The 27,930-nt window shown below is 45.4% G+C and overlaps 1 protein-coding gene and 1 long non-coding RNA gene across 6 annotated transcripts in view; one reads left to right on the forward strand and one right to left on the reverse strand.

The window, feature by feature from the left end:
• Nucleotides 1-2,196: 2,196 nt before the first annotated feature.
• On the reverse strand, nucleotides 2,197-19,750 carry LOC144502698 (uncharacterized). Its single transcript, XR_013499374.1, has 3 exons — nucleotides 19,621-19,750; nucleotides 16,050-16,172; nucleotides 2,197-4,070 (listed from the first exon to the last, which is right to left on the reverse strand). It is a non-coding gene; the product is annotated as an uncharacterized LOC144502698 (long non-coding RNA).
• Nucleotides 19,329-27,930, forward strand: part of LOC144502696 (oxysterol-binding protein 2-like) — a 386,545-nt gene continuing 377,943 nt past the window's right edge. For 2 of the 5 annotated variants that reach the window (XM_078226903.1, XM_078226904.1), the window contains exon 1: nucleotides 19,329-19,679. In XM_078226903.1, coding sequence (XP_078083029.1) covers nucleotides 19,531-19,679 — 149 coding nt within the window. In that variant the 5' untranslated portion in view covers nucleotides 19,329-19,530. The remainder of the gene's footprint in view (nucleotides 19,680-27,930) is intronic. The other 3 variants (XM_078226906.1, XM_078226905.1, XM_078226907.1) reach the window with 3 other exon arrangements.

A 27,930-nucleotide genomic window follows, 5' to 3' on the forward strand; every position in this document is an offset into this window, starting at 1 on the left:
ATGTTGCAGCTGTATAAGGTGCTGGTGAGGCCACACCTGGAGCACCGTGTACAGTTTTGGTCTCCTTACTTGAAAAAGGATATACTGGAACTGGCACTGGAGAGGGTACAGAGGGGATTCACCAGGTTGGTTCCGGAGTTGAGAGGGTTGGCTTATGAGGAGGGACTGAGTAGACTGGGACTATACTCATTGGAATTCAGAAGAATGAGGGGAGATCTTAGAGAAACATATAAGATAATGAAGGGAATAGATAAGTTAAAGCAGGGAGGTTGTTTCCACTGACAGGTGAAACTAGAACGAGGGAGCATGGCCACAAAATAAGGGGGAGCAAATTTAGGACTGAGTTGAGGAGGAACTTCTTCACACAAAGGGTTGTGAATCTGTGTAATTCCCTGCCCAGTGAAGCAGTTGAGGCTACCTCATTGAATGATTTTAAGGTAAGGATAGATACATTTTTGAACAGTAAAGGATTTAAGGGTTATGGCGAGCGGGCGGGTAAGTGGAGCTGAGCCCATGAAAAGATCAGCCATGATCTTATTGAATGGTGGAGCAGGCTTGAGGAGCCAAATGGCCTACTCCTGCTCCTAGTGCTTATGTTCATTTGAAAAGAGGGTTGGTGTGATGACACAACCTTATTTTCCCCCAGTCTGAGATAGGGTCGGTGGTGGTTCTGTTGCTGAAGATCACAGCTTGCATGTCATCACAGAATAGGCAGAGGATAGTGACAAACTTCAAGGTTTCGCAGTCGACAGACTCAAAAACAACCATCTATGGTGGTCGGAGCTGTTCTTTGCATTTTTCTTGGTGCCGCGCAATGAAGACCATTGCCGGAATTTTACCGCCACGCCCACCCTGGAATCGGGGTGGGCACGGCTCGCAGAACGGAATTGGCCTTGGGCGGGATTTTACGAGCCTGAGCGAGGTCGTAAAATATCGGCCAATGTCTATGGAGCCTCTTGATGAGTGAAAACTGCACTGCAACTCGGGAAGGATCTCTCCAGCCACAGGGAAGGGGGGGTGGGGGTGGGGGGGGGGGGGGGGGGCGGCGACCTCCACCCTAGGATCCTTGCGGTGAGAACCTGGAAAATGTGGACCAATTTCCATATATTGGAAGCTTCCTCTTGATGAAGGCAAGCACAGGTGACGAAATTCATAATCGTCTCCAATATGCGAGCTCAGCATTCGGCTGACTGAGGATTAGAATATTGGAGTGCTAGGATCTCAAGCCTGAGAGGTCATCGTTTACTGAGCACCAATGATTCCCCACGTTCCTATATGCTTCAGAGACTTGGATAACCTACAGGTACCTCAAAGCACTGGAGAAATACCACAAGATCTTCAAACGATCCAAATCCAGTGGGCAAGAAAGGCAGTCTAGACATCAAAGAGAGCACACAAACTTACAAACAACTCACTGACCCAATCCTTCAAGCACCACCTGTCTGACATGTGACAGAATCCCCAGTTCACACATTGGACTTATCAGCCATCTCAGAATCTAGAACCAGAGTGGAAACCTCTATCTACGAAGAGATGGAGAATATTTTGATTGACTATGTAAAGCCAATTTATAGAGATGTGTGCTGGTAGAATAAATGAAGAAAGATATGTGATGCTGATGAACTCATGTTTAATGTTGTCCTTAGAAATCGTAAACTCTGTAGAGTTGCCAGTCCTCCAGGATTGGCCTGGAGTCTCCAAAAATTGGACCATAGAATCCCGACAGTGCAGAAGGAGGCTATTCGGTCCATCAAGTCTGCACCAACAACAATCCCACCCAGGCCCTATCCCTGTAACCCAACATATTTACTCTGCTAGTCCCCTGACACTAGGGGCAATTTGGCAATTTAGCACGGCCAATCCACTTAACCTGTACATCTTTGGACTGTGGGAGGAAACCAGAGCACCCGGAGGAAACCCGCGCAGACACAGGAGAACATGCAAACTCCACATAGACAGTGACCCAAGGCTGGAATTGAATCCGGGTCCCTGGCGCTGTGGGGCAGCAGTGCCCCCCACTGTGCCACCGTGCTGCCCTCTTGAGGAGACCAGTGTCCAGACACTGCTGTGTGCAATTTTAGAAAAAAAATTATCGGGACATTTCGTGATTGCTTTTCTTTCTCATCTTCTTTGAACATTTCTCTTTACAAGATATAAAAGTATTGAAAATAACAAAGGGTTGGGGGGAAAGATTGTTTGGCTGAGTCAATTGAATTGATTTATTTTTGTCATGTGTATTGGGATACAGTGAAAAGTATTGATTCTTGCGTGCTATACAGACAAAACATACCATTCATAGAGTACATAGCAGGGAAGGAAAGGAGAGGGTGCAGAATGTAGTGTTACAGTCATGGCTAGTGTGTAGAGAAAGATCAACTTAATATATGATAGGATTGTTCAAAAGTCTGATGGTAGCAGGGAAGAAACTGTTCTTGAGTCAGTTGGTACGTATTTTCAGACTTTTGTATCTTTTTCCCGATGGAAGAAGGTGGAAGAGAGAATGGGGTGGGGTCCTTTATTATGCTGCCTGCATTTCCGAGGCAGCAGGAAGTGTAGATACTGTCAATGGATGGGAGGCTGGTCTGCGTGATGGACTGGGCGATGTTCACATCTCTTTGTAATTTCTTGTAGTCTTGGTCAGACGAGGAGCCATACCAAGCTGTGATACACCCAGAAAGGGTGCTTTCTATGGTGCATCTGTAAAAACTGGTGAGAGTCGTAGCGGACATGCCAAATTTGCAAACAGCTAAGCATCATCCAATTGGGTAATGAGTCTTTTTGCTTTCCACGTGGCCTAGGAAGTCAGTACGTTACAAGGATGGATGTGTTGGCCTACCAATGGCTACAGCGTGGAGGAAAATTATGTGATGAAACCTCCAGGAATTAATTTAATAACAACTGCAGAAACGGTTAATATGGCTGTCCTGAAGTCCATTATGTTGTATTGCCATTGGATTTCTAATACTGTGGTGGACCTGTTAACTTCTAGCCTTAGCCTGTTAAGCAGGGAGGTATAAAGTTTCAAGTATCACTGAACATTTGAGGCAGGGTTTATCCTGTTAAATATGTGCTGTCGTATAATGATTCCACATTTCAGGGAACTTTAACCAGGAAGTGTTGGATAACAGTTAATCTGCAAAGGAAATTATCTGAGCACACATCATTCTTCTTAATTGGTATGAATGATACAGAATCAAAGACAGGCTTATCATGAAAGGTGTCACTTTGTAAATTAGCAATTACATAGAATATGACTGAAACATCGGAAATGATAATGGCAAAACAGCTTGTTAAGTGAAGTTATTGATGGAGGATAAAACAATTACATTTTCCTTGTACCTTAATTTTTATACAGTACACACAGTGGGAATGAGAGAGATATTTAAAACTAGCTTGTAATGAGTACTTAGATTCACTAAGTCCTGAGGTACTGAGCTCAGAACCAGCAACCAGATTAAGTTTAAAGTTTATTTATTAGTGTCACAAGTAGGCTTACATTAAGACTGCAATTAAGTTACTGTGAAAACCCCCTTGTCGCCACACTCTGGTGCCTGTTCGGGTACACTGAGGGAGAATTTAGCATGGCCTATGCACCTAACCAGCACACCTTTCAGACTGTGGGAGGAAACCAGAGCACCCGAAGGAAACCCACGCAGACGCGGGGAGAATGTGCAGACGCCACACAGACAGTGACCCAAACCGGGAATCGAAACCGGGTCCCTGACACCGTGAGGCAGCAGTGCCAACCACTGTACCACTGTGCTGCCCGATTATTATGTAAGTTGAAATAAATGGGTGGGTTTCCTCCGGGTGCTCCGGTTTCCTCCCACAGTTCAAAGATGTGCGGGTTAGGTTGATTGGCCATGCTAAAAAAAAAATTGCCCTTAATGTCCTGAGATGCGTAGGTTAGAGGGATTAGTGGGTAAATATGTAGGGATATGGGGGCAGGGCCTGGGTGGGATTGTGGTTGGTGCAGACTCGATGGGCCAAATGGCCTCTTTCTGTACTGTAGGGTTTCTATGATTCTAAATACAGAAAATGCTGGAAAAATTCAGCTGGTTTGGCTGCATCTGTGGAGAGAAAAACAGAGTTAACGTTTTGACTCCATATGATCTTTCTTATTATACACTTAAAAGTTGACCTTTTAAGTGTATAAGTTACTTTAATGTTTAACATATTAATTTAAGGGTAAATCATCCCTAATATATGAGCGTCCCTCATACTTGGCTTTGTTGGGTCATAGAGGTTTACAGCATGAAAACAGGCTCTTCAGCCCAACTTGTCCATGCCACCCCTTTTTTTTAAACCCTAAGCTAGTTCCAATTGCCCACGTTTGGCCCATATCCTTCTATATCCATGTAATTGTCTAAACACTTTTTAAAGGACAGAATTGTACCTGCCTCTATTACTACCTCTGGCAGCTCATTCCAGACACTCGCCATCCGCTGTCTGAAACAATTGCCCCTCTGGACCCTTTTGCATTTCTCCCCTCTCGCCTTAAACTTATGCCCTCTAGTTTTAGACTCCCCTACCTTGGGGAAAAGATGTTAACTATCTAGCTGATCCATTCCCCTCATTATTTTATAGACCTCTATAAGATCACCTCCTAAGCCTCCTATGCTCCAGAGAAAAAAGTCCCAGTCTATCCAGCCTCTCCCTATAACTCAAACCATCAAGTCCCGGTAGCATCCTAGTAAATCTTTTCTGCACTCTTTCTAGTTTAATAATATCCTTTCTATAATAGGGTGACCAGAACTGTACACAGTATTCCAAGTGTGGCCTTACCAACATCTTGTACAACTTCAACAAGACGTCCCAACTCCTATATTCAATGTTCTGACCAATGAAACCAAGCATGCCGAATGCCTTCTTCACCACTCTGTCCACCTGTGACTCCACTTTCAAGGGTCTAATTCTGTGTATCTTCTTTTCTAACTCAGTTTACTGCCAGCTTAATTTCACTTTCAGCAAAGGGAATGGTGATGACTTTTCAACTCCATAGTAAATGTACACAGCTCTTATAGCAAAAGTCTGGTCATAAATCTGTTGTGTTTCTGGTGTCACGAGGAAGTTCCCAGTTGTCCTAATACATTTTTCTACTTGTAGACACTCTGCTCATCAATAGTGTCATGTTAAACAGCATAGAACCACTAAGGAACCATATATTGCTACAGTGCGGACTGAGGCCATTTGGCCTTGTGAGACCAGAGATATGCAAATTAGGTGGATTGGCCATGCTAAATTGCCCCTCACAGTCCCAAGATGTGCAGGTTATGTGGATTAGCGGGGTAAATACATTGGGTTATGAGGATAAGGCCTGGGTGGGATGCTTTGTTGGAGTCGGTACAGACTCAATGGGCCAAATGGACTCCAATGCACTATAGGGATTCTATGAGTTTGCATTGACCCACCAAATGAGCATCCCACCCAGACCCATCACCCCTCCCCTCCCCACCCTATCCCCATAACCCCACACAGTTACCATGGATAATTGATCTAACCTAGACATCTTGGGACTCTAAGGGACAATTTAGCATGGCCAATCCACCTAACCTGCACGTCTTTGGAGTGTGCAAGGAAATTGGAGCACTCGGAGAAAACCCACAAGTCTTGCCTCACTCAGTGAGGTCATGCAGAATTTGATTTATTCAGTGGCTACATAAATATATTTGGAGTTTGGTGACTCCGTCAGTGTCCCTGCTGATTACATCTGTGGGAAGTGCACCCATCTGCAGCTCCTCCAAAACCGTGTTGGGGAACTGGAGCTGGAGTTGGATGAACTTAGGATCATTAGGGACGCAGAGGTGGCCATAGACAGAGGCTTTAGGGATACAATTACTCCGAGGAATGAAAATAGATGGGTGATGGTGAGAGGGGCTAGGAGGAAGCAGTCCGTGCAGGGATCTCCTGTGGTCGTTCCCCTTAGCAACATGTATTCCGCTTTGGATACAGTTAAGGGGGATGACATACCAGTGGTGAGCCGCAGTGAGAGGATCTCCAGCACTGTGTCTGTCTCTGTGGCTCGGGAGGGTAAGGGGCAGAACGGGAGGGCAATAGTTATTGGGGACTCGTTAGTTAGAGGGATAGATAGGAGGTTCTGTGGCAGCAAAAGAGACTCATGGATGGTATGTTGCCTACCGGATGCCAAGGTCCATGACGTCTCAGACCGTGTTTTCCAGATTCTTAAGGGGGAGGGGAAACAGTCACAAGTCGTGGTACACATTGGTACCAACGACATAGGTAAGAGAAGGGACGGGGATTTAAAACAGGAATTTCGGGAGCTGGGCTGGAAGCTGAGAGCCAAGACAAAACATGTGGTCATCTCTGGTACGTTGCCAGTGCCACGTGATAGCGAGTTGAGGAACAGGGAGAGAGTGCAGTTAAACATGTGGTTGCAGGGATGGTGTAGGAGGGAGGGTTTCAGATACGTGGATAATTGGAACACATTCTGGAGAAGGTGGGACCTGTACAAACAGGACAGGGTGCACCTGAACCAGAGGGGCACCAATATCCTGGGAGGGAAATTTGATACGGCTCTTCAGGGGGGTTTAAACTAATTTGTCAGGGGAGTGGGAAAAGGAGTTGTAGTCCAGAAGTCAGTGTTCAGGGTGGTGAGGTATTGGGGAAGGTATCAGGGTCAAGGGTGGGTACCGGCAGACAGGAAGGTGGGTTGAAGTGTGTCTACTTCAATGCAAGGAGCATCCGGAACAAGGTAGATGAACTTGGGGCGTGGATTGGTACTTGGGACTACGATGTTGTGGCCATTACGGAGACGTGGGTAGAACAAGGACAGGAATGGTTGTTGGATGTTCCGGGGTATAGATGTTTCAGTAAGTGTAGGGAAGCTGGTAAAAGAGGTGGAGGAGTAGCATTGTTAATCAAGGATAGTTTAACGGCTGCGGAAAGGCACTTCGAGGGGGATCTGCACACTGAGGTAATATGGGCTGAGGTTAGAAATAGGAAAGGAGCGGTCACGTTGTTAGGAGTTTACTATAGGCCCCCAAATAGTAATAGAGATGTGGAGGAAGAAATTGCTAAGCAGATTATGGATATGTGTGGGGGTCACAGGGTAGTTGTCATGGGGGACTTTAACTTTCCAAATATTGATTAGAACCTTTGTAGGTCAAATAGTTCGGATGGGGCAGTTTTTGTGCAGTGTGTGCAGGAGGGTTTCCTGACACAATATGTGGATAGGCCGACAAGAGGTGAGGCCACATTGGATTTGGTACTGGGAAATGAACCGGGCCAAGTGTTAGATTTGGTTGTGGGAGAGCACTTTGGAGATAGTGACCACAATTCGGTGTCTTTTGTTATTGCAATGGAGAGGAATAGGGCAGTACGGCAGGGCAAGGTTTACAATTGGGGGAGAGGTAATTATGATGCGATTAGGCAAGAATTAGGGGGCATAAGTTGGGAACAGAAACTGTCAGGGAAAGGCACTAATGAAAAGTGGAACTTTTTCAAGGAACGAATACTGGGTGTCCTTGATAGGTATGTCCCTGTCAGGCAGGGAGGAAATGGCCGAGTGAGGGAACCATGGTTCACGAAAGAGGTGGAATGTCTTGTGAAAAGGAAGAGGGAAGTTTATGTAGGGATGAGGAAACAAGGTTCAGATGGCTCGATTGAGGGTTACAAGTTAGCAAGGAACGAGCTGAAAAAGGAGCTTAGGAGAGCTAGGAGGGGACATGAGAAGTCCTTGGCGGGTCGGATCAAGGAAAACCCCAAGGCTTTTTACTCTTATGAGAGGAATAAAAGAATGACCAGGGTGAGGTTAGGGCCGGTCAAGGACAGTAGTGGGAACTTGTGTATGGAGTCAGTAGAGATAGGCGAGGTGATGAATGAATACTTTTCTTCAGTGTTCACCAAGGAGAGGTGCCATGTTTTTGAGGAAGAGAAGGTGTTACAGGCTAATTGGCTGGAGGAAATAGATGTTCGGAGGGAGGATGTCCTGGCAGTTTTGAATAAACTGAAGGTCGATAAGTTCCCTGGGCCTGATGAAATATATCCTAGGATTCTTTGGGAGGCAAGGGATGAGATTGCAGAGCCTTTGGCTTTGATCTTTGGGTCCTCGCTGTCCACGGGGATGGTGCCAGAGGACTGGAGAATGGCGAATGTTGTTCCTCTGTTTAAGAAAGGGAATAGAAATTACCCTGGTAATTATAAACCGGTTAGTCTTACTTCGGTGGTTGGTAAATTGATGGAAAAGATCCTTAGGGATGGGATTTACGACCATTTAGAAAGATGCGGACTAATCTGGGATAGTCAGCACGGATTCGTGAAGGGCAAGTCATGCCTCACAAATTTGATTGAATTTTTTGAGGAGGTAACTAAGTGTGTTGATGAAGGTAGGGCAGTTGATGTCATATACATGGATTTTAGTAAGGCGTTTGATAAGGTCCCCCCATGGTCGGCTTATGATGAAAGTGAGGAGGTGTGGGATAGAGGGCAAGTTGGCCGATTGGATAGGTAATTGGCTGTCTGATCGAAGACAGAGGGTGGTGGTGGATGGAAAATTTTCGGATTGGAGACAGGTTGCTAGCGGAGTGCCACAGGGATCAGTGCTTGGTACTCTGCTCTTTGTGATTTTTATAAATGACTTAGAGGAGGGGGCTGAAGGGTGGATCAGTAAATTTGCTGATGACACCAAGATTGGTGGAGTAGTGGATGAGGTGGAGGGGTGTTGTAGGCTGCAAAGAGACATAGATAGGATGCAAAGCTGGTCTGAAAAATGGCAAATGGAGTTTAACCCTGATAAATGTGAAGTGATTCATTTTGGTAGGACTAATTTAAATGTGGATTACAGGGTCAAAGGTAGAGTTCTGAAGACTGTGGAGGAACAGAGAGATCTTGGGGTCTATATCCACTGATTTCTAAAGGTTGCCGCTCAAGTGGATAGAGCTGTGAAGAAGGCCTATAGTGTGTTAGCTTTTATTAACAGGGGGTTGGAGTTTAAGAGCCGTGGGGTTATGCTGCAACTGTACAGGACCTTGGTGAGACCACATTTGGAATATTGTGTGCAGTTCTGGTCACCTCACTATAAGAAGGATGTGGAAGCGCTGGAAAGAGTGCAGAGGAGATTTACCAGGATGCTGCCTGGTTTGGAGGGTAGGTCTCATGAGGAAAGGTTGAGGGAGCTAGGGCTGTTCTCTCTGGAGTGGAGGAGGCTGAGGGGAGACTTAATAGAGGTTTATAAAATGATGAAGGGGATAGATAGAGTGAACGTTCAAAGACTATTTCTTCGGGTGGATGGAGCTATTACAAGGGGGCATAACTATAGGATTCGTGGTGGGAGATATAGGAAGGATATCAGAGGTAGGTTCTTTACGCAGAGAGTGGTTGGGGTGTGGAATGGACTGCCTACAGTGATAGTGGAGTCAGACACTTTAGGAACATTTAAGCGGTTATTGGATAGGCACATGGAGCACACCAGGATGATAGGGAGTGGGATAGCTTGATCTTGGTTTCAGATAAAGCTCGGCACAACATCGTGGGCCGAAGGGCCTGTTCTGTGCTGTACTGTTCTATGTTCTATGTTCTATAGTGAATCATGATTGGTTAGAAATGGCAGTATTAACAAAGGTCAGTGGAGCAGCTAATCTAAACACACAAAGGGCAAGGAAAATGCTTGTCTCTTGGTACAGGAACCAACAGTGCCCAACTTAATTTAGCTAAATTCAGACAGCAACAAAATGAACATTAGTTTAAGGCAATAAATAGGAAAATAAGACTTTTCTAAAGCTTTAAAATGATTGAAAGGCTTTCAAAAGGAACAAAATAAATAAGAAATGAATAAAGTGCAGTGTAGTAAACAGTGCAGCCCAAATCCAAGAATTTAAAAATAAAATAAAAATTTAGTTTTACACAAGTTTGAACAAGCTTCAACTGATTGCTGATCTTTATATCTTGTTTATTTAAATCATTCTGTAGCGCAGCAAGCAGAGAGGCAGCAGCCTTAACAAAGCACAAAGATGGTCAATGATCAGAGGACATCACGAGCTGGAGCCATGCAAATTGCAACAATTTTCTTCATCTAAGAAGCATGGCTGTTTACTTTGAAGTTTTGAAATTACAAGTGCCAAAATTCAAATGTTGACAGAATGGAAGTGTCATGACGGATCATGTGAGAAACTCAGGAAGAAGCAGGTAACTAGCATAACCATGCCAATCCTAAGCTAACCTCAGTCAAACCATATTACACACCACACTTCAATTAAGTCCTCCATCTGAACCACTTTAGCCATAATTGGAGTGGCACGGTAGCACAGTGGTTAGCACTGCTGCCTCATCGTGCCAGGGACCCGGGTTTGAATCCTGGCTTGGGTAACTGTCTGTGTGGAGTTTGCATGTTCTCTCCGTGTCTGCGTGGGTTTCCTCCGGGTGCTTTGGTTTCCTCCCATAGTCCAAAGATGTGCGGGTTAGATTGATTGGCCATGCTGAATTGACCCTTAGTGTCAGGGGGGACTAGCGGGTTAAAAGGGTGGGGCTACAGGGATGGGGGCGGGTGGGATTGTGGTCGGTGCAGACTCGATGGGCCGAATGGCCTCCTTCTGCACTGTACGGTTTCTAAGTTTCAACTGCCACATTTTAATGGGACAACAAAAAGAAAATGTGTTTCAAATTATAATAAAACTAACATAAAAAATGTAGTAAAATTACAAATTTGTTACCCATGTCAACCATGCACTGCAATCCCTCCAGTGCTCACTGGTGATAGGAAACTTTGAGCATACCGGTGATATTATAAGATAGCAAAAAGCTGGCCAACCGCAAGCGTGAAGGTCCATTGACTTGTTTCTTCATTGAAGCCTTGAAAGTTTGCACAGCACGTTCCGCTAACTCACTTGAGGCTGGGCAGTAAGGTGGTGACCTGACATGGTGACTGCCATTTGATTTTACAAATTTCTGAAACTCCTCCGCTATGAAGGATCTGCCAATGTCTGATACTGAGACCCCGGGATACCATGAGTGGCAAAAACTTTTCTCAATTTATCACTTTTGGCAGCGGCCATCATGGACTTCTCAACTGGCCATCCAGCCACTTCAAGTGTGCACCCACTCATATTAGAAACATTTAGCCCATAAATGGTCCTGCAATGTCGATATGTATTCTTGGCCAGGATCTGTCTGGCCATTCTCAAGGATGCATATTAGTTGGCAGCGGCAAAACCTGTTGAGTTTGTCAACTGGGGCATTGCCTAACTATCCTTTCTATTTCTCTATTGAAGCCCGGCCACCACACATAACTTCTGGCTAGTGCTTTCATTCTGCTTTGATCTGGATGTGAGTCGTGCAGCTGTTGCAACAAGAGTTGTCTTCTTTGGGGTAGGACTATAACTGTAGTCCCCCCACAACAGCACCCCACCTTCACAGGTTATCTCTATCCTCCTTTGTTAGCAGGACTTAAGCAGCTCTGACTTCTCATCCCATCACCCTTGTACGACGATTTTCTTCACCTTCGATAATACTGGGTCTCTTTCTGTGCACAACCTTAGGTGTTCCACTGAGATTGGCAAAGTCTCTATCATATGTTGTGCCAGCGCTAATTCTTGTGGAACTGTCTGTGGCAATGTTGAGTGCATCCGCATTTGATATCTGTGTATTTGGGCAATGTTGAAAATTATAAATATACACAGCCAATAAGAGAGCCCACTTCTGCACTCTTGCCAAAGCTATTGGTGGCACTTATCTTCTCTGAATAAGCCCAACAATGGCTTATGATCCAAAACTATTGTAAAATGCTGACCATAAATGTACTGATGAAACTTTTTGACTGCATATATGACTGCCAAGCTTTCCTTATCTGTCTGGGAACACTTCTTTGTTGCATCAGACAATGTCCTTGAGGCAAAGGCAATTAGCCTTTCTGCTTCATCAGGCATTCTGTGGGGCAAAACTGTTCCCATTCTATACAGTGGTGCATTGCAAGTTACCACCAAGGGCTTGATTGGACCATAGTGCACCAATAATGCTGATGACTGCAGAGCTTGTTTGATTTTTCTGAGTGCTTCTTTCTGGTCTTCTCCCCACCTCCAGCATTGATGTTACTTTAACAGTTGGTGGAGTGGGGCTAAGGTGGTAGATACATTGTGTAAAAAACCTACCATAATAGTTCACCGTTCCAAGAAATGACTAACTCTGAGATGTTTGGCAGCCGTGGAACTTCTTTTATGGCTTTTACTTTATCTTCCAAAGGATGCAATCCTTTTGCATCTACCCTAAACCCTAACTAGGCAACTTCATCTGCTTGAAAAGTGCAGTTCTACCATTTTGGCCAAACACCTGTATCTTTAACATACTTCAAAATTTCCTCCAAATTAGCCCTGTGTTCTTCAGGTCTGTCTCCTATAAATTAAGATGAGAGGTCACATGACACCAGGTTATAGTCCAACAGGTTTATTTGAAATCACAAGTTTTCGGAGCGTTGCCCCTTAGTCAGGTGAAGTGGAGAGAGGCGCGCCCATGATTACCTGTAAAGACTTATTACTCAGCCGGCCTACACTGCACTACACTGTCTGTACTTATCCATTGACACTCTTGATTACCTGAGTGTTGGGCTATCGTCACTCCGCCTATATATTCTGCACCTGCGCATCTCGTTCCACTTCACCTGACGAAGGGGGAGTGCTCCAAAAGTTTGTGATTTCAAATAAACCTGTTGGACCATAACCTGGTGTCGTGTGACCTCTCGTCATTTAATCCCTTAGAGACAGCATGGTGGTACAGTGGTTAGCACTGCTGCCTCACAACGCCAGGGACCCAGGTTCAATTCCAGCCTCGGGTCACTGTCTGCGTGGAGTTTGCACGTTCTCCCCGTGTCTGCGTGGGTTTCCTCCGGGTGCTCCGATTTCCCCCCACAGTCCAAAAATGTGTGAGTTAGGTCAGGCTAAATTGACCCTTGTGTCAGAGGGATTAGCAGGGTAAATGTGGGTTACGGGAATAGGGCCTAGGTGGGATTGTGGTCGGTACAGACTCGATGGGCCGAATGGCCTGCTTCTGCACTGTAGGGATTCTATGATTCTATGATCTTGTCCACCCCAGTCCAACACTGGCATCTTCACATCATGGTTCCTACAATTAAAAGAGCGTTGCGATAAACCACTACATTCAGGATGCCTTGAGACTTTCGATCATACTTTGGAAAATGGTGCAGGCTGATGAGACTACCAAAGACATGTCTGTATACTGGTATAAACCCTTGTGAGTGATGATGGTAACGACCCCTGTGAGACTTTGTCCAATTCCAACTGCTAAGTTGGCTGAGGTCCAATTTTAATCCTTCAGTTAGTTTTACACAGAGGTCTTCAATAGGAAAGGGGTTTCTGTCTATTTGAGCTCCTCTATTAACTGTCAATTTATAGGCCCCACAAATTCTTACAGTCCGATCTGCTTTTAGGAAAGAGGCTATGAGTGCTCCCATAGATATGGAGCGGATGCTTCCTCTTGTGGGGCATTCTAGGACGAGAGGTCATAGTCTTAGGATAAGGCAAATTTACAACAGAGTTGAGAAGAAACTACTTCTCCCAAAGGGTTGTGAGTCTGTGGAATTCGCTACCCCAGAGTGCGGTGGATCCTGGGACGGTGAGTAAGTTTAAGGAGGGGTTAGACAGATTTTTAATTGGTAATGGGTTGAAGGGTTATGGGGAGAAGGCAGGAAAATGGGGTTGAGAAGCATATCAGCCATGATCGAATGGTGGAGCAGACTCGATGGGCCGAATGGACTAATTCTGCTCCTATATCTTATAAACTTACAACCATTCTGAGAATTGAACAGGTTTTGTGATATTGAAATCTTCCAGTCTTTTCAACTCATAGGGTGAGCCCTGAAAAAATGAGGTGTTGCTCCAAATTCAGATATATTTTAGCTTTAATTCCACATATATGACCGAGTTAATTTTGGAAGACCTCAGAATATTTACATAGCAGCTTGCTGAATATCTCTAACCAATTCAGTTTAATCTACTAAGCCAATCATGCCCCATTAAACAAGGTTGATGTCCCTTAATTACCAAGCCACGTAACTGTGCCGTCTGATTCTTGTAGAACACGGTGACTGTGGCTGCCCATAAAGTCTGCAATGTTTCTCTGGTATAGGTAGACAATGTAGCTACAGTCTCGTTCAATCTCAACAGTTGGAGGCCTTTTCGAAGGTGGTGGGATCAGGTACGATAGCAGCAGTTATGGGGCATCTTGACGAATACATGAATAGGAAGGGAATGGAAGGATATGGACTCCATAAGTGCATTCGGTTTTAGTTTAGGCAGGCATCATGATCGGTGCAGGCTTGGAGGACCGAAGGGCCTGTTCCTATGCTCTCCTGTTCTTTGTCCTTTGTAACAACATGCCTGCTCCCCTATAACTGTCGCCCCTGTGTTGACTTCCATTTTAAGAGATCTGCCATTTACCATCAAGGCTATTATCTCTATATGGGGGCACTTTACTCAGTTGGACCTGGTTATGGGTAAACAATTCGGGTTCCTTGTCAGCCTCCTCATCCAGTTTCTTCAAAGGAATTAAACTAGCCGTTCTGATTTTTCTTCTGTCCTGACAGCTTCACTCTGCACCATGCTTGTAAATGACCCTTTGTGCTGTACCTGAAACACCCATAATTCCCACATCTGCATTCCTGGAGTCTTGTGTCCAGTTTTGGTGTTCTGATCTGAGGAAGAATGTCCTTGCTATAGAGGGAGTACAGCGAAGGTTTACCAGGTTGATTCCTGGGATGTCAGATCTGTCATATGAGGAGAGACTAAGTCGGTTAGGATTACATTCACTGGAGTTTAGAAGAGTGAGAAAGGATCTCATAGAAACTTATGAAATTCTAACAGGGTTAGACAGGGTAGATTCAGAAAGAATGTTCCCGATGGTGGGTGAGTCCAGAATTAGGGGTCAGAGTTTGAGGATATGGGGTAAACCTTTTACAACTGAGGTGAGGAGAAATTTTTCACCCAGAGGGTGGTGAATGTGTGGAATTCACTACCACAGCAAATAGCTGGGGCCAAAACGTTGTCTGATTTCAAGAAGAAATTAGATATAGCTCTTAGGGCTAAAGGAAAGGTCTGGTGGAGTTTTCACATTCTCCCCGTGTTTGTGTGGGTTTCCTCTGGGTGCTCCGGTTTCCTTCCACAGTCCAAAGATGTGCGGGTTAGGTTGATTGGGCATGCTAAATTGACCCTAGTGTTAGGGGGATTAGCAGATTTAATATAGAGGGGTTATAGGAATAGGGCCTGGGTGGGATTGTTGTCGGTACAGACTTGATGGGCCGAATGGCCTCTTTCTGCACTGTAGGGTTTCTATGGTTTATTATGGGAGAAAGGGGGATCAGGATATTGATTGATGATCGGACATGATCAAGATGAATGGTGGAGCAGGCTAGAAGGGCTAAATGGCTAACTCCTTCTAGTTTCTATGTTTTCTTGGGTGTGTTCTCCCTCACACCGATAACAAACTTTTGCCCTCGATCCTGTATCCCTTTAATTGGACTCTTCAGTACCTGCATTTGGGTTGCAACTCAGAACAGCTGTTTGGCACACCTTGCAACTCACTTATGCCTTGTTCTGCAGATTCAGGCTCCTGGGCCAATTCCACAACTTTATCTAGAGGGAGTTTTGTCTCAACTAATAATTTCTACTGTATAGTTGGGTTGTTTGTATCACAGATCAAAAAGTTCCTGAACATTTCTCCTAAACCTGGGCCAGATTCACAATGCTCTGCTAATCCTGAGACTGTCTCCCCTGGCTCCCGAGCTGCTGAGTGAAATTTGTACCTCAACATAATGACTGAGGGTTGGGGGTTGAAATGATTTTTAACCAGCTCAACTATCTGGTCAAAAGACTTGATGTCCGGAGCATCAAGCGATGTTAAACTTCTGATTAAACCGTAAGTCTGTGGACAACAACCTGAGCAGAATAACCTTCCCCTTTTCTTCAGTTGTTAACTCATTTGTTACAAAAAAAATAACATAGCCTTTCAATATACTGTCCCAAGTTTTCTACTTCGGGGTCAAATTGTTCTAATTTCCAGATCAAAGGCATTTTAACATGCATCTGTACCTTGCTTCTTCTTATTTTCGATGCTCCAGCCTCTTCTCCCTCTATCTGTGCACTGCGATCCCAAAGGACTTGGAAAATCGTTCCTCGTTGCCAGTGTAATAAATTGAGGGCAATCCGATGAGGCTTAAAAACAAAGGACTTTATTGCCAACGAAGAAATAACCATATCTACAAACAGGGTCAGACAGAATAAGTATGCAACTGTACACTACTGCTTCTTGGCTCCAATAACTGCTTCTTGGCTCCTCTCTCCTATGTGGGACATGCACCCTTTGCACTTGATTGGCACAGGTTCCTGCTGCGACGCTCCATAGCTTCCAACCCAATTACAAGACCTTTAGGGAATGCCCCTTAAAGGGGCCACGCTACCACAATTATCCTACCATAATACCAAGTCGCATTGGACTAGGAAAATGAAGTTCTCAGGAATTGACTTTCATTCTCAGGACAGACTAACTGAAGGGCATGTATAAAAGTACAATGAAAACCAACAATTTTACAATGCCATTCACACCCTTGGAACATCCTGATTGTTGTAAAGCATAGCAAAGTACCTTTGCAGTTAGTTACTGTTGTAATGCAGGAAACATGGCAACTGCACAGCAAGATCCCAGAAAATCTGTTTGGGATGTCAGTTAAGGGATAAATGTTAGCAAGGACACCAGAGATCTGGAGCGCAGATATCTTTGAGGGGGTACATGATTGAGGTGTATAAGATTATGAGGGGTATGGACATGGTGAGTAGGGAGCAGCTGTTCCCCTTAGTTGAGGGGGTCAATCACGAGGGGCATATAGTTAACGTAAGGTGCAGGAGATTCAGAGGGGATTTGAGAAAATATTTTTTCACTCAGGGTGGTGGGAATTTGGAATGCACTGCCTGGAATGATGGTGGAGGCCAGAAACCTTATAACCTTTAAAAAGAATTTGGATGAGCACTTGAAACATCATAACATTCAAGGATCTGGGACAAGTGTTGGAAAATGGGAGTGACTTTAGTGGTAGTTATTGTCAGTGCATACTCAGTGGGCCAAAGGGCCTTTTCCGTGCTATATGACTCTATGACTTGATGACTCAGAGGCTTGTAGAGCTGGAGAAGATTACAGAGGCAGGAAGAGTGAGGTCAGGGATGGATTTGCAAACAAGGATGGGATTTTTAAAATCAAGGTGTTGCTTAACTGGGAGCCAATATGTAAGACAGTGAGCACAGGGGCAATGGGTGAATGAGATTTGTGTGAGTGAATTCATGGCAGCCTCAAGTTTACAGGGTGCGTAGAATGAGAGGTCAGTCAGAAAGGCAATGGAATTGACAAGTCTAGAGGTAATGGAGATGTGGCTGAGGGTTTTAGCAGCAAATAAGCCGAGGCAGGGGATAAGTTGGGCAATGATACGAAGGTGAAAATAGGTGGCCTTTCATAATGGCACGAAGATGTAATCAGGAGGTCACGGTTGTGAACAGCTTGGTTCCATTTCAAACAGTTACCAGGGAGAAGGATGGACTCAGTGGCCAAGGAATGGAGTTAGTGGAAGAGACCAAAGACAATGGTTTTAATCTTCCCTAAATTCAATTGGAGGAAATTTCTTGTCAACCAATATGGGTTGTCACATGAACAGTTTGACAATTAGGAGAGGGTGGTAGAGCCCAGAATGGTGGTGGTGATGCACAGCTGGATGCTGTCAGCGAACATGTGGAATATTAAGAGTTTTTTTTGATGATGTCACTGAGGGGCAGCATGTAGATGAGGATTGACGGGGTGGGGGGGTGGGGGGGGGGCGGTGGTGCAAGGTTAAATCCTCAGGAAATACGAGTGATAATGGTGTGGGAGTGGGAAGAAAAGACATTGACATTCACAGGTTGTGTGACCAACAGGATGCATGATGGGGGTTGCGGGGGCAGGAGGTGGGGGTGTATGGGGAGGGGGAGAACCACTTTAGTTGCCTGCCTCTCCTATCCTTTTGGCTGTGCCTGTGTAACCCTGCAAAGGGAGCATGCCAGTGCCCAATGGTACCCTTGGTGCCTTCCTTTAGCAGCGAGCACCGAGAGTCCAGTAGATTCAAATAATATGATTTAGAATTACAAATTTCATTCACTGATTAGATTTTACATTTAAATCTCCTTAAGAAGGAGCAAGTATGGACCTATCCTTTTGTTGGTGACACTGCAGCAACCCATTGTTATCTTTGTTGGCTTTTATTAAAAATAGGCAATGCTTGGTGAAGAAAGGGTCCAGTGGGTCTATTGTTTTTGAAAATAACCCAATAATGGGTGGTACGGTTCAGTGGCACAGTGGTTAGCATTGCTGCCTCACAGCACCAAGGGCTCGGGTTTGATTCCCAGCTTGTCTGTGCAGAATCTGGGCATTCTCCCCGTGTCTGCATGGGTTTCCTCCGGGTGCTCCATTTCCTCCCACAGTCCGAAAGACATGCTGGTTAGGTGCATTGGCCATACTAAATTCTCCCTCACTGTACCCGAACAGGCACCAGAGTGTGATGACTAGGGAATTTTCACAGTAACTTCATTGCAGTGTTAATGTAAGCCTATTTGTGACTAATAAATAAACTTTAAAAAAACAACAGAAGACACTAGATTGGCCCAGTGTTACCAATCGAAAACAAGGCCGGAATTTTCCCATCCCTCTGCAGTGAACGGAGAATTGGTAGGCGCCAAATTCTCTTGTCTTCACTGCAGCGGGAGTGCGGCGTGAACTGGTGGTATTTTGCACCAAAGTGCAATTAAAATGCACCCAAAATTAATAAAATATTTCACCACAAAACCAAAGGAAACAAGCAAAGTGGAATAATAATGTGATTACTTTTGCCCACCAAGCACCCCAGCTCCCCAGAGCCCACTTGCTCATGCTGCAGCGTCAGGGAGACACAGGAGAGGGGGACAGAAACAGGCGAGAAACCCGCCCTAATTTCACATGGGGTGGCCGCGGGAAAGAGTCACGTGGGAAGGGTTGGAGCCACCACACCTTTTAAAGGGACAGCTCCTTGTTTGTGATTTGCCTTCTCTTTTTGTGAGGAGTAAAAGTCCTGCACCCGCTAAAGACAGTGCCCCAACTCCAGAATTAATGCCCTTTATTGCCCCTCATCGAAACATTTTTTTCCGGTGAATAACTGTGCTGCCGCCCTCTGTGTTTCGCTTGGGTAATAATTGTTGTACAACCGAAATTAGCCTATTGACAGCTCGCTTTAAGTGTCGCTGCCCAGTTGTCTTAAAAGGTATATAAATATTTCGAACCCATTCTGGATCAGGGGGCGGTGCAGAGTGGTGCGGGCATGGGGTTGGCAATGTAAAATGGGGAAGGTGTTTTTACTGCAGTCGGTGGTTAGTGAGGTGGGGGTTTTGTGTTCGGAGCTGAGGAGCTTTCTCTTTGTGCTGTAGGACCTGCGGGCTGCTCGCGGTGCCCACCCTGCGGGCTGCAGCCCTGCCGCACAGCCCGCCACCGGCTCCCCGGCACCCTGCACTCAGCTCCGGCACCATGAGCGAGCCCCCCCGGGAGGCCGGCAGCCCACCCCTACCCCCCAGCACCGATACCCACCGAGGCTGGCTACACAAATGGACAAACTACCTGAAGGGTTACCAGCGCCGCTGGTTCGTGCTGAGTAACGGACTGCTCTCCTATTACAGGTAGGTGACTGGCACCCAGCGCTGCACCCAGAGCCAGGGGCTGCACCCAGTCTGGCACCCAGCGCTGCACCCAGAGCCAGGGGCTGCACCCAGTCTGGCACCCAGCGCTGCACCCAGAGCCAGGGGCTGCACCCAGTCTGGCACCCACAGACAGGCACCCAGAGCTGCACCCAGAGCCAGGGACTGTACCCACAGACAGGCACCCAGAGCCAGGCAGTGCACCCAGTCTGGCACCCACAGACGGCAGTGCACCCAGTCTGGCACCCAGAGCCAGGCACCCAGAGCAGGGCACCCAGAGCCAGGGGCTGCACCCACAGACTGGCATCCAAAACCAGACACTGCACCCATAGACTGACACCGAGGCAGGCACCCAGAGCCAGGTGCTGCACCCACACCAGGCATCCAGCCTGACACCCAGACATTTGCACCCACATTCAAAACCTGGCACCTAGAACCAGGAGTTGCACTCTGATGCAAATACTGCAGCTACAGAAACACCTCGCCTGGCACCCCCAGCCAGATACTGCAACCACAGACCGACACCCAGCCTGGTACCCAGACACAGCAGCTACAGACAGATACACAGCCTGACACCCAGACAGACACATAGCCTGAAACCCAGACACAGTAGCTACAGACAGGCACACAGCTTAGCACCCAGGTGCTGCAACTGCAGACAGACACCCAGACACAGCAGCTACAGACAGACACACACAGCCTGGCACCGAGACACAGCAACTGCAGACAGACAACCAGACCCAGCAACTGTAGACTGGCACCCAGATGCAGCCACTGCAGACAGGCACACAGCCTGACACCCAGACACAGCAACTGCAGACAGGAACCCAGCCTGACATCTAGACGCAGCAACGACAGATACCCAACCTGCCACCCAAAGCCTGGAGCTGCACTCACACCAGGTCCCCAGATGCAGATGTTGTAGCTACAGACAGACACTCAGACTGGCACCCAGAGCCAGGCACTGCACCCACAGACTGGCACCCAGAGCCAGGCACTGCACTCACAGACTGGCACCCAGAGCCAGGTGTTACCCTTGTACCAGGCACACAACCTGACACCTAGACGCTGCAAGAATAGATTGGTACCCAGAGACAAGTGCTGCAACCACAAAACAGGCACCCAGCCTCAGGCCTAGATGTGAATGCTGTACCCACAGACAGGCACCCACCCTGGCATCCAGATTCAGACGCTGCATCCACAGACAGGCACCTAGCCTGGCACCCAGATGTGCCCCAGGCTGGCACCCAGAATAAGCCGTTACTACGAGTTGTACATTGTAACTTTGCAATTAGTGGTGAGGATTTGAATGAAATCGGGAATTCATAAGGCACTCCTAGTTCATGTGTTGAAGGTTCAGACATTCGTTTGGGTCTTTTTGTTTGGAGTTCCCCATGGGTTTAGTGTTGGGAATATTTATTGTGTCTAATTTGCGTTACTGATTTGGAAACAAGTTCAATGCAAATGAGTTGAATTTTTAGAAAGTACAAAACTAGAAGTTCTCGTTGAATTTCGTTGCTTAAAAGTTTCAGATATAAACCGTCAAAATCTGTATGTTGGTAATAAAAGAGAATATATTGTGTGAACATATAAACTGCTGTACACGGGAAAGAAAAAGATGATGTATGCACTCTGCAGGTTTTGAAATACCTAGGTTAACTAATTAATCATCAAGGTGTCCATTCAATGCAGAGCAGCAACCAAGAAACCAGCTAGCCTGCTGAACTATATAGTCAGAAAGGAAAAGAACAAGTTGGAGAGACCTGTGCTCATTTTAGATTCTGCTTAGAGACCCGTGCTCAACTGTATTATTCTGCTTAGACCCCACTTGAGCACTGTGCCCAGTTCTGGAGTCACAAGGAAGATGTTCTAGAGAAGACCCTCAGAACCGATCCCTAACATTTGATGAAGAATTATGAGGAGGGGAGTAAAATGAGCTTTCTGGTATTGAAAAGAGATGACTGATTTTTATAGAAATTATAAACGAGAAAGGAAAAATAGAGCAGGACCAATAACAGCAACATTAAGGCAAAAGGACTCCAGTTGGAATGAGTAAAAGGCAGGTTTAATACTGCTATCAAGAACTGGCGACTGACAAGTGGAGTGGGCTTCTGTGTAGAATTGTTGGAGTGCCTTCAGTACATGGACAGCAGCAACTCAAAACCCATCACTGCCTTCTCGACGGCATCTGGGAACGGGCAATTAATGGCTGATCCTGCCAATAAATCCCGTACTCCCAAGAAATACCTCTTTTTAAAAAGAAAAGTGGAAGGGGATGACCTTGAACTCCTTTAAGAAGCAGTTAAATGCTGTGCAGTCATTCCCACTGGACAATGTAGCTGCTGAGTTTACAGGCTGTCCAATGTTGGTCTTTACATTAGCCAGCCTGAAGTGGATATCTGGTGTCAATGCTTATTGCAAATCCAACTGGCTCCAGCTACTTTCTGTTACTACTTAAAGGTCAAACTGACATTAGATTCCTGCTGTTACTATATGTAAAATGTCTGGCCTGGGCCACATGCGATGCACCCTAGAATACCTGGGGTAAAATAAATAAGGCTGTGCTTAATATTATGTGAAGCTGCACAAAGCCTTGGATTGCATCTGAAAATGTAAGATATCAAATCTAATGTTGAAATAGTCCTGTATTAGTAGCGGGGGAATTGCCTGAGAACATGTTACAGTATACTTTCTGTATTTATTTTAAGAATGCAGAGGCAATACTGAAGTAGTCTGCATGGATTAAAAAGCTCTCCTTTATAAGATCACAAGATAGCTTTGGATGAAAAAGGCCTTTTGAAAGCATTAAGTCTCATCGATCCAGAATATCAAGTGTAATGTCTTGCCATCTTGGCTATGAGACAAGTGCAGAGTTCTAGACTCAGCCACGCTTCCTGGGAATCTGTTCCAATTGTTGATCATTCACTGTAAAGAAAAATACATATTTTGTGAATGATACAATATTTCATCCTCATTTAGTACAAATGTATCAGGCAACACGTTGCTAAGATCAACCTCACTGCTCAGCTGTTCACCACAACCTCCACAACTGACCTGCCACTGACTAAGATTAAACGTTTCACAAGATTACTTGATCTGCATAAAAAGCTCTCTCCACTCTTCTTCTTCCTTCCTCCTTCCCCCCACCCCCCCCCCCCCCCCCCCCCCCCCCATCCACCTAGAAAAGCAGTAAGTGCTTACTTTAACTGTCCCAGTCAGTAGCTCAACCAAGATCCTTGGGAAACAAAACCAAGAGCAATCTTAGTCAAAGGGTATGTAGACTTCTCTCAGGTAGCCAGTTTGTCCTGAGCCAGCATATCAGCTGATGCTTGCGGCAAAGCAGCGGGTATTGTACATGAACAAAAGCTCTATTTGAAGCTTTGCAGCCAGCTGTGCTGAATGAGTTGCTGACTAATTAGTAGTGACACCAAAGGCAGGGAAAACAAATCTCTGAAGTCTAATAGAAGGACTAGCACTTCTGCCCTTTCTGTTGACTGCCCTCAACCTGTCCTTCACACATCTGAATATTGTTCCCACGTTATGCCCTATGCTTCTACTGCAGCTCTGAGGAGCTACTGAGATGGTGCTCTGTAGGTATAATTTAGTTGGAATTTGAGAAAGTATTCAGTCAGGTTTTTCACCTCTGGTTTTTGAAGATGTTTGGAGTTTATGGGATTGACCAAATCGACTCTAAATTGGATTGAGTTTTCCCAGTAAGGAGCAGTGGATTGTTGTAGAGATCTCCCATTGCTTATCCTATATGTGTGTGTCATCAGATGGACTCAGTTGGTAAATAGTTGAACAGAACCAAAGGATGCGCACTTGCCTTATCACATCCTCGGAACATGGCGCGAAAGAGATCAACGGATATGGGGGAAAGGGGGATCAGGATATTGAATTTGATGATCAGCCATGATCATAATGAATGGTGGAGCAGGCTCAAAGTACCGAAATTTTTATTCATTTGTGGGACATGGGAGTCACTGGCTGGCCAGCATTTATTGCCCATCTCTAGTTGCCCTTGAGAAGGTGGTGGTGAGCTGCCTCCTTGAATCGCTGCAGTCCATGTTCTGTGGGTTGACCCACAATGCCGTTAGGGAGGGAATTCCCAGCGACTGCGAAGGAACGGCGATATATTTCCAAGTCAGGACAATGAGTGACCTGGAGGGGAACTTGCAGGTAGTGATGTTCCCATGTATCTGCTGCCCATGTCTTTTCAGATGGAAGTGGTTGTGGGTTTGGAAGGTGCTGTCTAAGGATCTTTGGTGATTTGCTGCAGTGCATCTTGTAGATAGAACACACTGCTGCTACTGAGTGTCGGTGGTGGAGGGATTGAACGTTTGTAGATGTGGTGCCAATCAAGCGGGCTGCTTTGTCCTGGATGGTGTCAAGCTTCTTGAGTGTTGTTGGAGCTGCACCATCCAGGCAAGTGGAGAGCATCACACTCCTGACTTGTGCCTTGTAGATGGTGAATAGGCCTACTCCTGCTTCTAGTTTCTATGTCTATGTTTTTATGTCAAAATAAGTTTAAAGTTTATTTATTAGTGTCACAAGTAGGCTTAAATTAATATTGCAAGAAGTTACTGTGAAAATCCCCTAGTCGCCACATTCTGGCGCCTGTTTGGGTACACTGAGGGAGAATTTAGCATGGCCAATGCACCTACCCAGGGCATTTTTCGGACTGTGGGAGGAAACCAGAGTACCTGGAGGAAACCCATGCAGACACGAGAAGAATGTGCAGACGCCACACAGACAGTGACCCAAGGTGGGAATTGAACTCGGGTCCCTGGCACTGCGAGACAGCAGTGCTAACAACTGTGCCAATGTGCTGCCCATGCTTTATAACCAGAGGATGACTTGAATTTTACCACTGCTTCACACTCATAGAGTGTCATGTAGATTAGGAATCCCTGCTCGAGTTAGCTGATTTCAGCCAAATACCTCTCTTGGATGCACTTGGGCTGGAATAGACATGGGGAGAAAATTGACTGGGGTTCCCACACCTGTTTACTTATCTGGTATCATCATCTGCAGTGGGTTTGGTCTGGTGAGCTCAGCATTTGGCTCAGCTTTTTCATTGCTGCCACTTTTTATTCAGGAAAGTCAGTGAAGAATAACTACTTGGGGAAGTTACGGGAAGATTGTTGGTTCACACATGGCTCTGTATTTGGCAAGTCAATCTCCTTGAGGGAAGGTAAAGTCGAAAGTTGAATGATGGTTAAAAAGTCTCGAGCAGGATGCTTCTGGTTGCATAAAACAAGACACAAACCAGATTTTGTGTGAGGGAGAGACGAGTCTTCAAAGGAATCTGAATTTGCATTTTAGAGAAAATGTTAAGAGGATTCACGACATTAAAATGTTGGGTGCATAAATAATGTGCCATTAAGCAAATTAAACACACAATCAGAGGGACATGTGCATACAATTCTTGAGGTCTGAGGCCTGAGATTGGAAGTTTTAAAAAATTCTCTACTGGGGAATAGTTAAGTGAAGCAGACTCAAAAACATTACCACAGAATCAAATCATAATTTGGGGGGAAAAAAGGAATCCATAATGGAAGTTGAACAGTAAAATATCCATGTGGGCTGTAGCAAACCAGCTGCAATGTTCTGCTATGTATCATTCAATTTCATGAAGAGGTTAACATTTGGGTGTTACTGGTGTGTTATATTCCTTAGAGGTTTGATTTCAGTGCAGTTGATGGAAGTGTGAGTACTGCTAACTTTGTTGCTATGGGACATGGGTTGAATGTGTAAACATTTTCCCCAAAAATGATTTGGGGAGAAAAAAAAGGATGAATTGTTGCAATGAAGCCGGTTCGTTCAAACTGCTTAATTAACAAGATATTGTCATGTTCAGTCTTGTACTTATTGAAGAGAATTGAAGGATGGTTGGAGGTGTCTTGAGAAATAGCTACCCAAAGAAAACCAGAAGTCTGAATAAATGCCAGTCGTGAACAATCTGGACCCAGAAATGCGAATGAGAATTGTGAATTGAGAATGGAATTGAATGAGGTCACACAGGAATCGAGGTTTGCATCTCCGCCGTTTCCACTCTGCTTTGATAATTGGATATCGAAACTAAATGTGTTCACAACTCTGAGTGAACAAGTTCTTCCTCATCTCAGTCCTGAATGGCTTACCCCCTTTTTCTTAAATTGTGACCCCCTAGTTCTGGACTTCCCCAACATTGGAAACATTCTTCCCGCATCTAGCCTGTCCAGTCCCATCTTGATTTTATATTTTTAAATGAGATCCTCCTCATTCTTCTAAATTCCAGTGAGTACAAGCCCAGTCTTTCTTCATATGTCAGTCCTGCCATTTCAGGAATCCATCTGGTGAATTAATTCATCAACCCTACTAGTTACATCTTCAAAGGAATCCATTAGATTTGTGAAGCATAAGACCATAAGACCATAAGACATAGGAGCGGAAGTAAGGCCATTCGGCCCATCGAGTCCACTCCACCATTCAATCATGGTTGATTTCAACTCCATTTACCCGCTCTCTCCCCATAGCCCTTAATTCCTCGAGAAATCAAGAATTTATCAATTTCTGTCTTGAAGACGCTCAACGTCTCGGCCTCCACAGCCCTCTGTGGCAATGAATTCCACAGACCCACCACTCTCTGGCTGAAGAAATTTCTCCTCATCTCTGTTCTAAAGTGACTCCCTTTTATTCTAAGGCTGTGCCCCCGCGTCCTAGTCTCCCCTGTTAATGGAAACAACTTCCCTACGTCCATCCTATCTAAGCCGTTCATTATCTTGTAAGTTTCTATCAGATCTCCCCTCAACCTCCTAAACTCCAATGAATATAATCCCACGATCCTCAGACGTTCATCGTATGTCAGGCCTACCATTCCTGGGATCATCCGTGTGAATCTCCGCTGGACCCGCTCCAGTGCCAGTATGTCCTTCCTGAGGTGTGGGGCCCAAAATTGCTCACAGTACTCCAAATGGGGCCTAACCAGTGCTTTATAAAGCCTCAGAAGTACATCCCTGCTTTTGTATTCCAAGCCTCTTGAGATAAATGACAACATTACATTTGCTTTCTTAATTACGGACTCAACCTGCAAGTTTACCTTTAGAGAATCCTGGACTAGGACTCCCAAGTCCCTTTGCACTTTAGCATTATGAATTTTGTCACCGTTTAGAAAATAGTCCATGCCTCTATTCTTTTTTCCAAAGTGTACAACCTCGCACTTGCCCACGTTGAATTTCATCAGCCACTTCTTGGACCACTCTCCTAAACTGTCTAAATCTTTCTGCAGCCTCCCCACCTCCTCAATACTACCTGCCCCTCCACCTATCTTTGTATCATCGGCAAACTTGGCCAGAATGCTCCCAGTCCCGTCATCTAGATCGTTAATATATAAAGAGAACAGCTGTGGCCCCAACACTGAACCCTGCGGGACACCACTTGTCACCGGTTGCCATTCTGAGAAAGAACCTTTTATCCCAACTCTCTGCCTTCTGTCTGACAGCCAATCGTCAATCCATGTTAGTACCTTGCCTCGAATACCATGGGCCCTTATTTTACTCAGCAGTCTCCCGTGAGGCACCTTGTCAAAGGCCTTTTGGAAGTCAAGATAGATAACATCCATTGGCTCTCCTTGGTCTAACCTATTTGTTATCTCTTCAAAGAACTCTAACAGGTTTGTCAGGCACGACCTCCCCTTACTAAATCCATGCTGACTTGTCTTAATCCGACCCTGCACTTCCAAGAATTTAGAAATCTCATCCTTAACGATGGATTCTAGAATTTTGCCAACAACTGAGGTTAGGCTAATTGGCCTATAATTTTCCATCTTTTTTCTTGTTCCCTTCTTGAACAGTGGGGTTACAACAGCGATTTTCCAATCCTCTGGGACTTTCCCTGACTCCAGTGACTTTTGAAAGATCATAACTAACGCCTCCACTATTTCTTCAGCTATCTCCTTTAGAACTCTAGGATGTAGCCCATCTGGGCCCGGAGATTTATCAATTTTCAGACCTTTTAGTTTCTCTAGCACTTTCTCCTTTGTGATGGCAACCATATTCAACTCTGCCCCCTGACTTTCCTGAAGCATGATTTCCCTTTCGTAAATCCATGTTGACTCTGTCTAACCCTGCCACTGTTTTCCAAGCGCTCTGCTATAAAATCTTTGATATTGCATTTTCCCCACTACTGACGTCAGGCTGATGGGTCTATAGTTCCCTGTTTTCTCTCTACCTCTTTTTTTTTTAAATAGTCA

This window comes from Mustelus asterias, chromosome 13 (genome assembly GCF_964213995.1).
Source record: "Mustelus asterias chromosome 13, sMusAst1.hap1.1, whole genome shotgun sequence".
Lineage (NCBI taxonomy): Eukaryota > Metazoa > Chordata > Chondrichthyes > Carcharhiniformes > Triakidae > Mustelus > Mustelus asterias.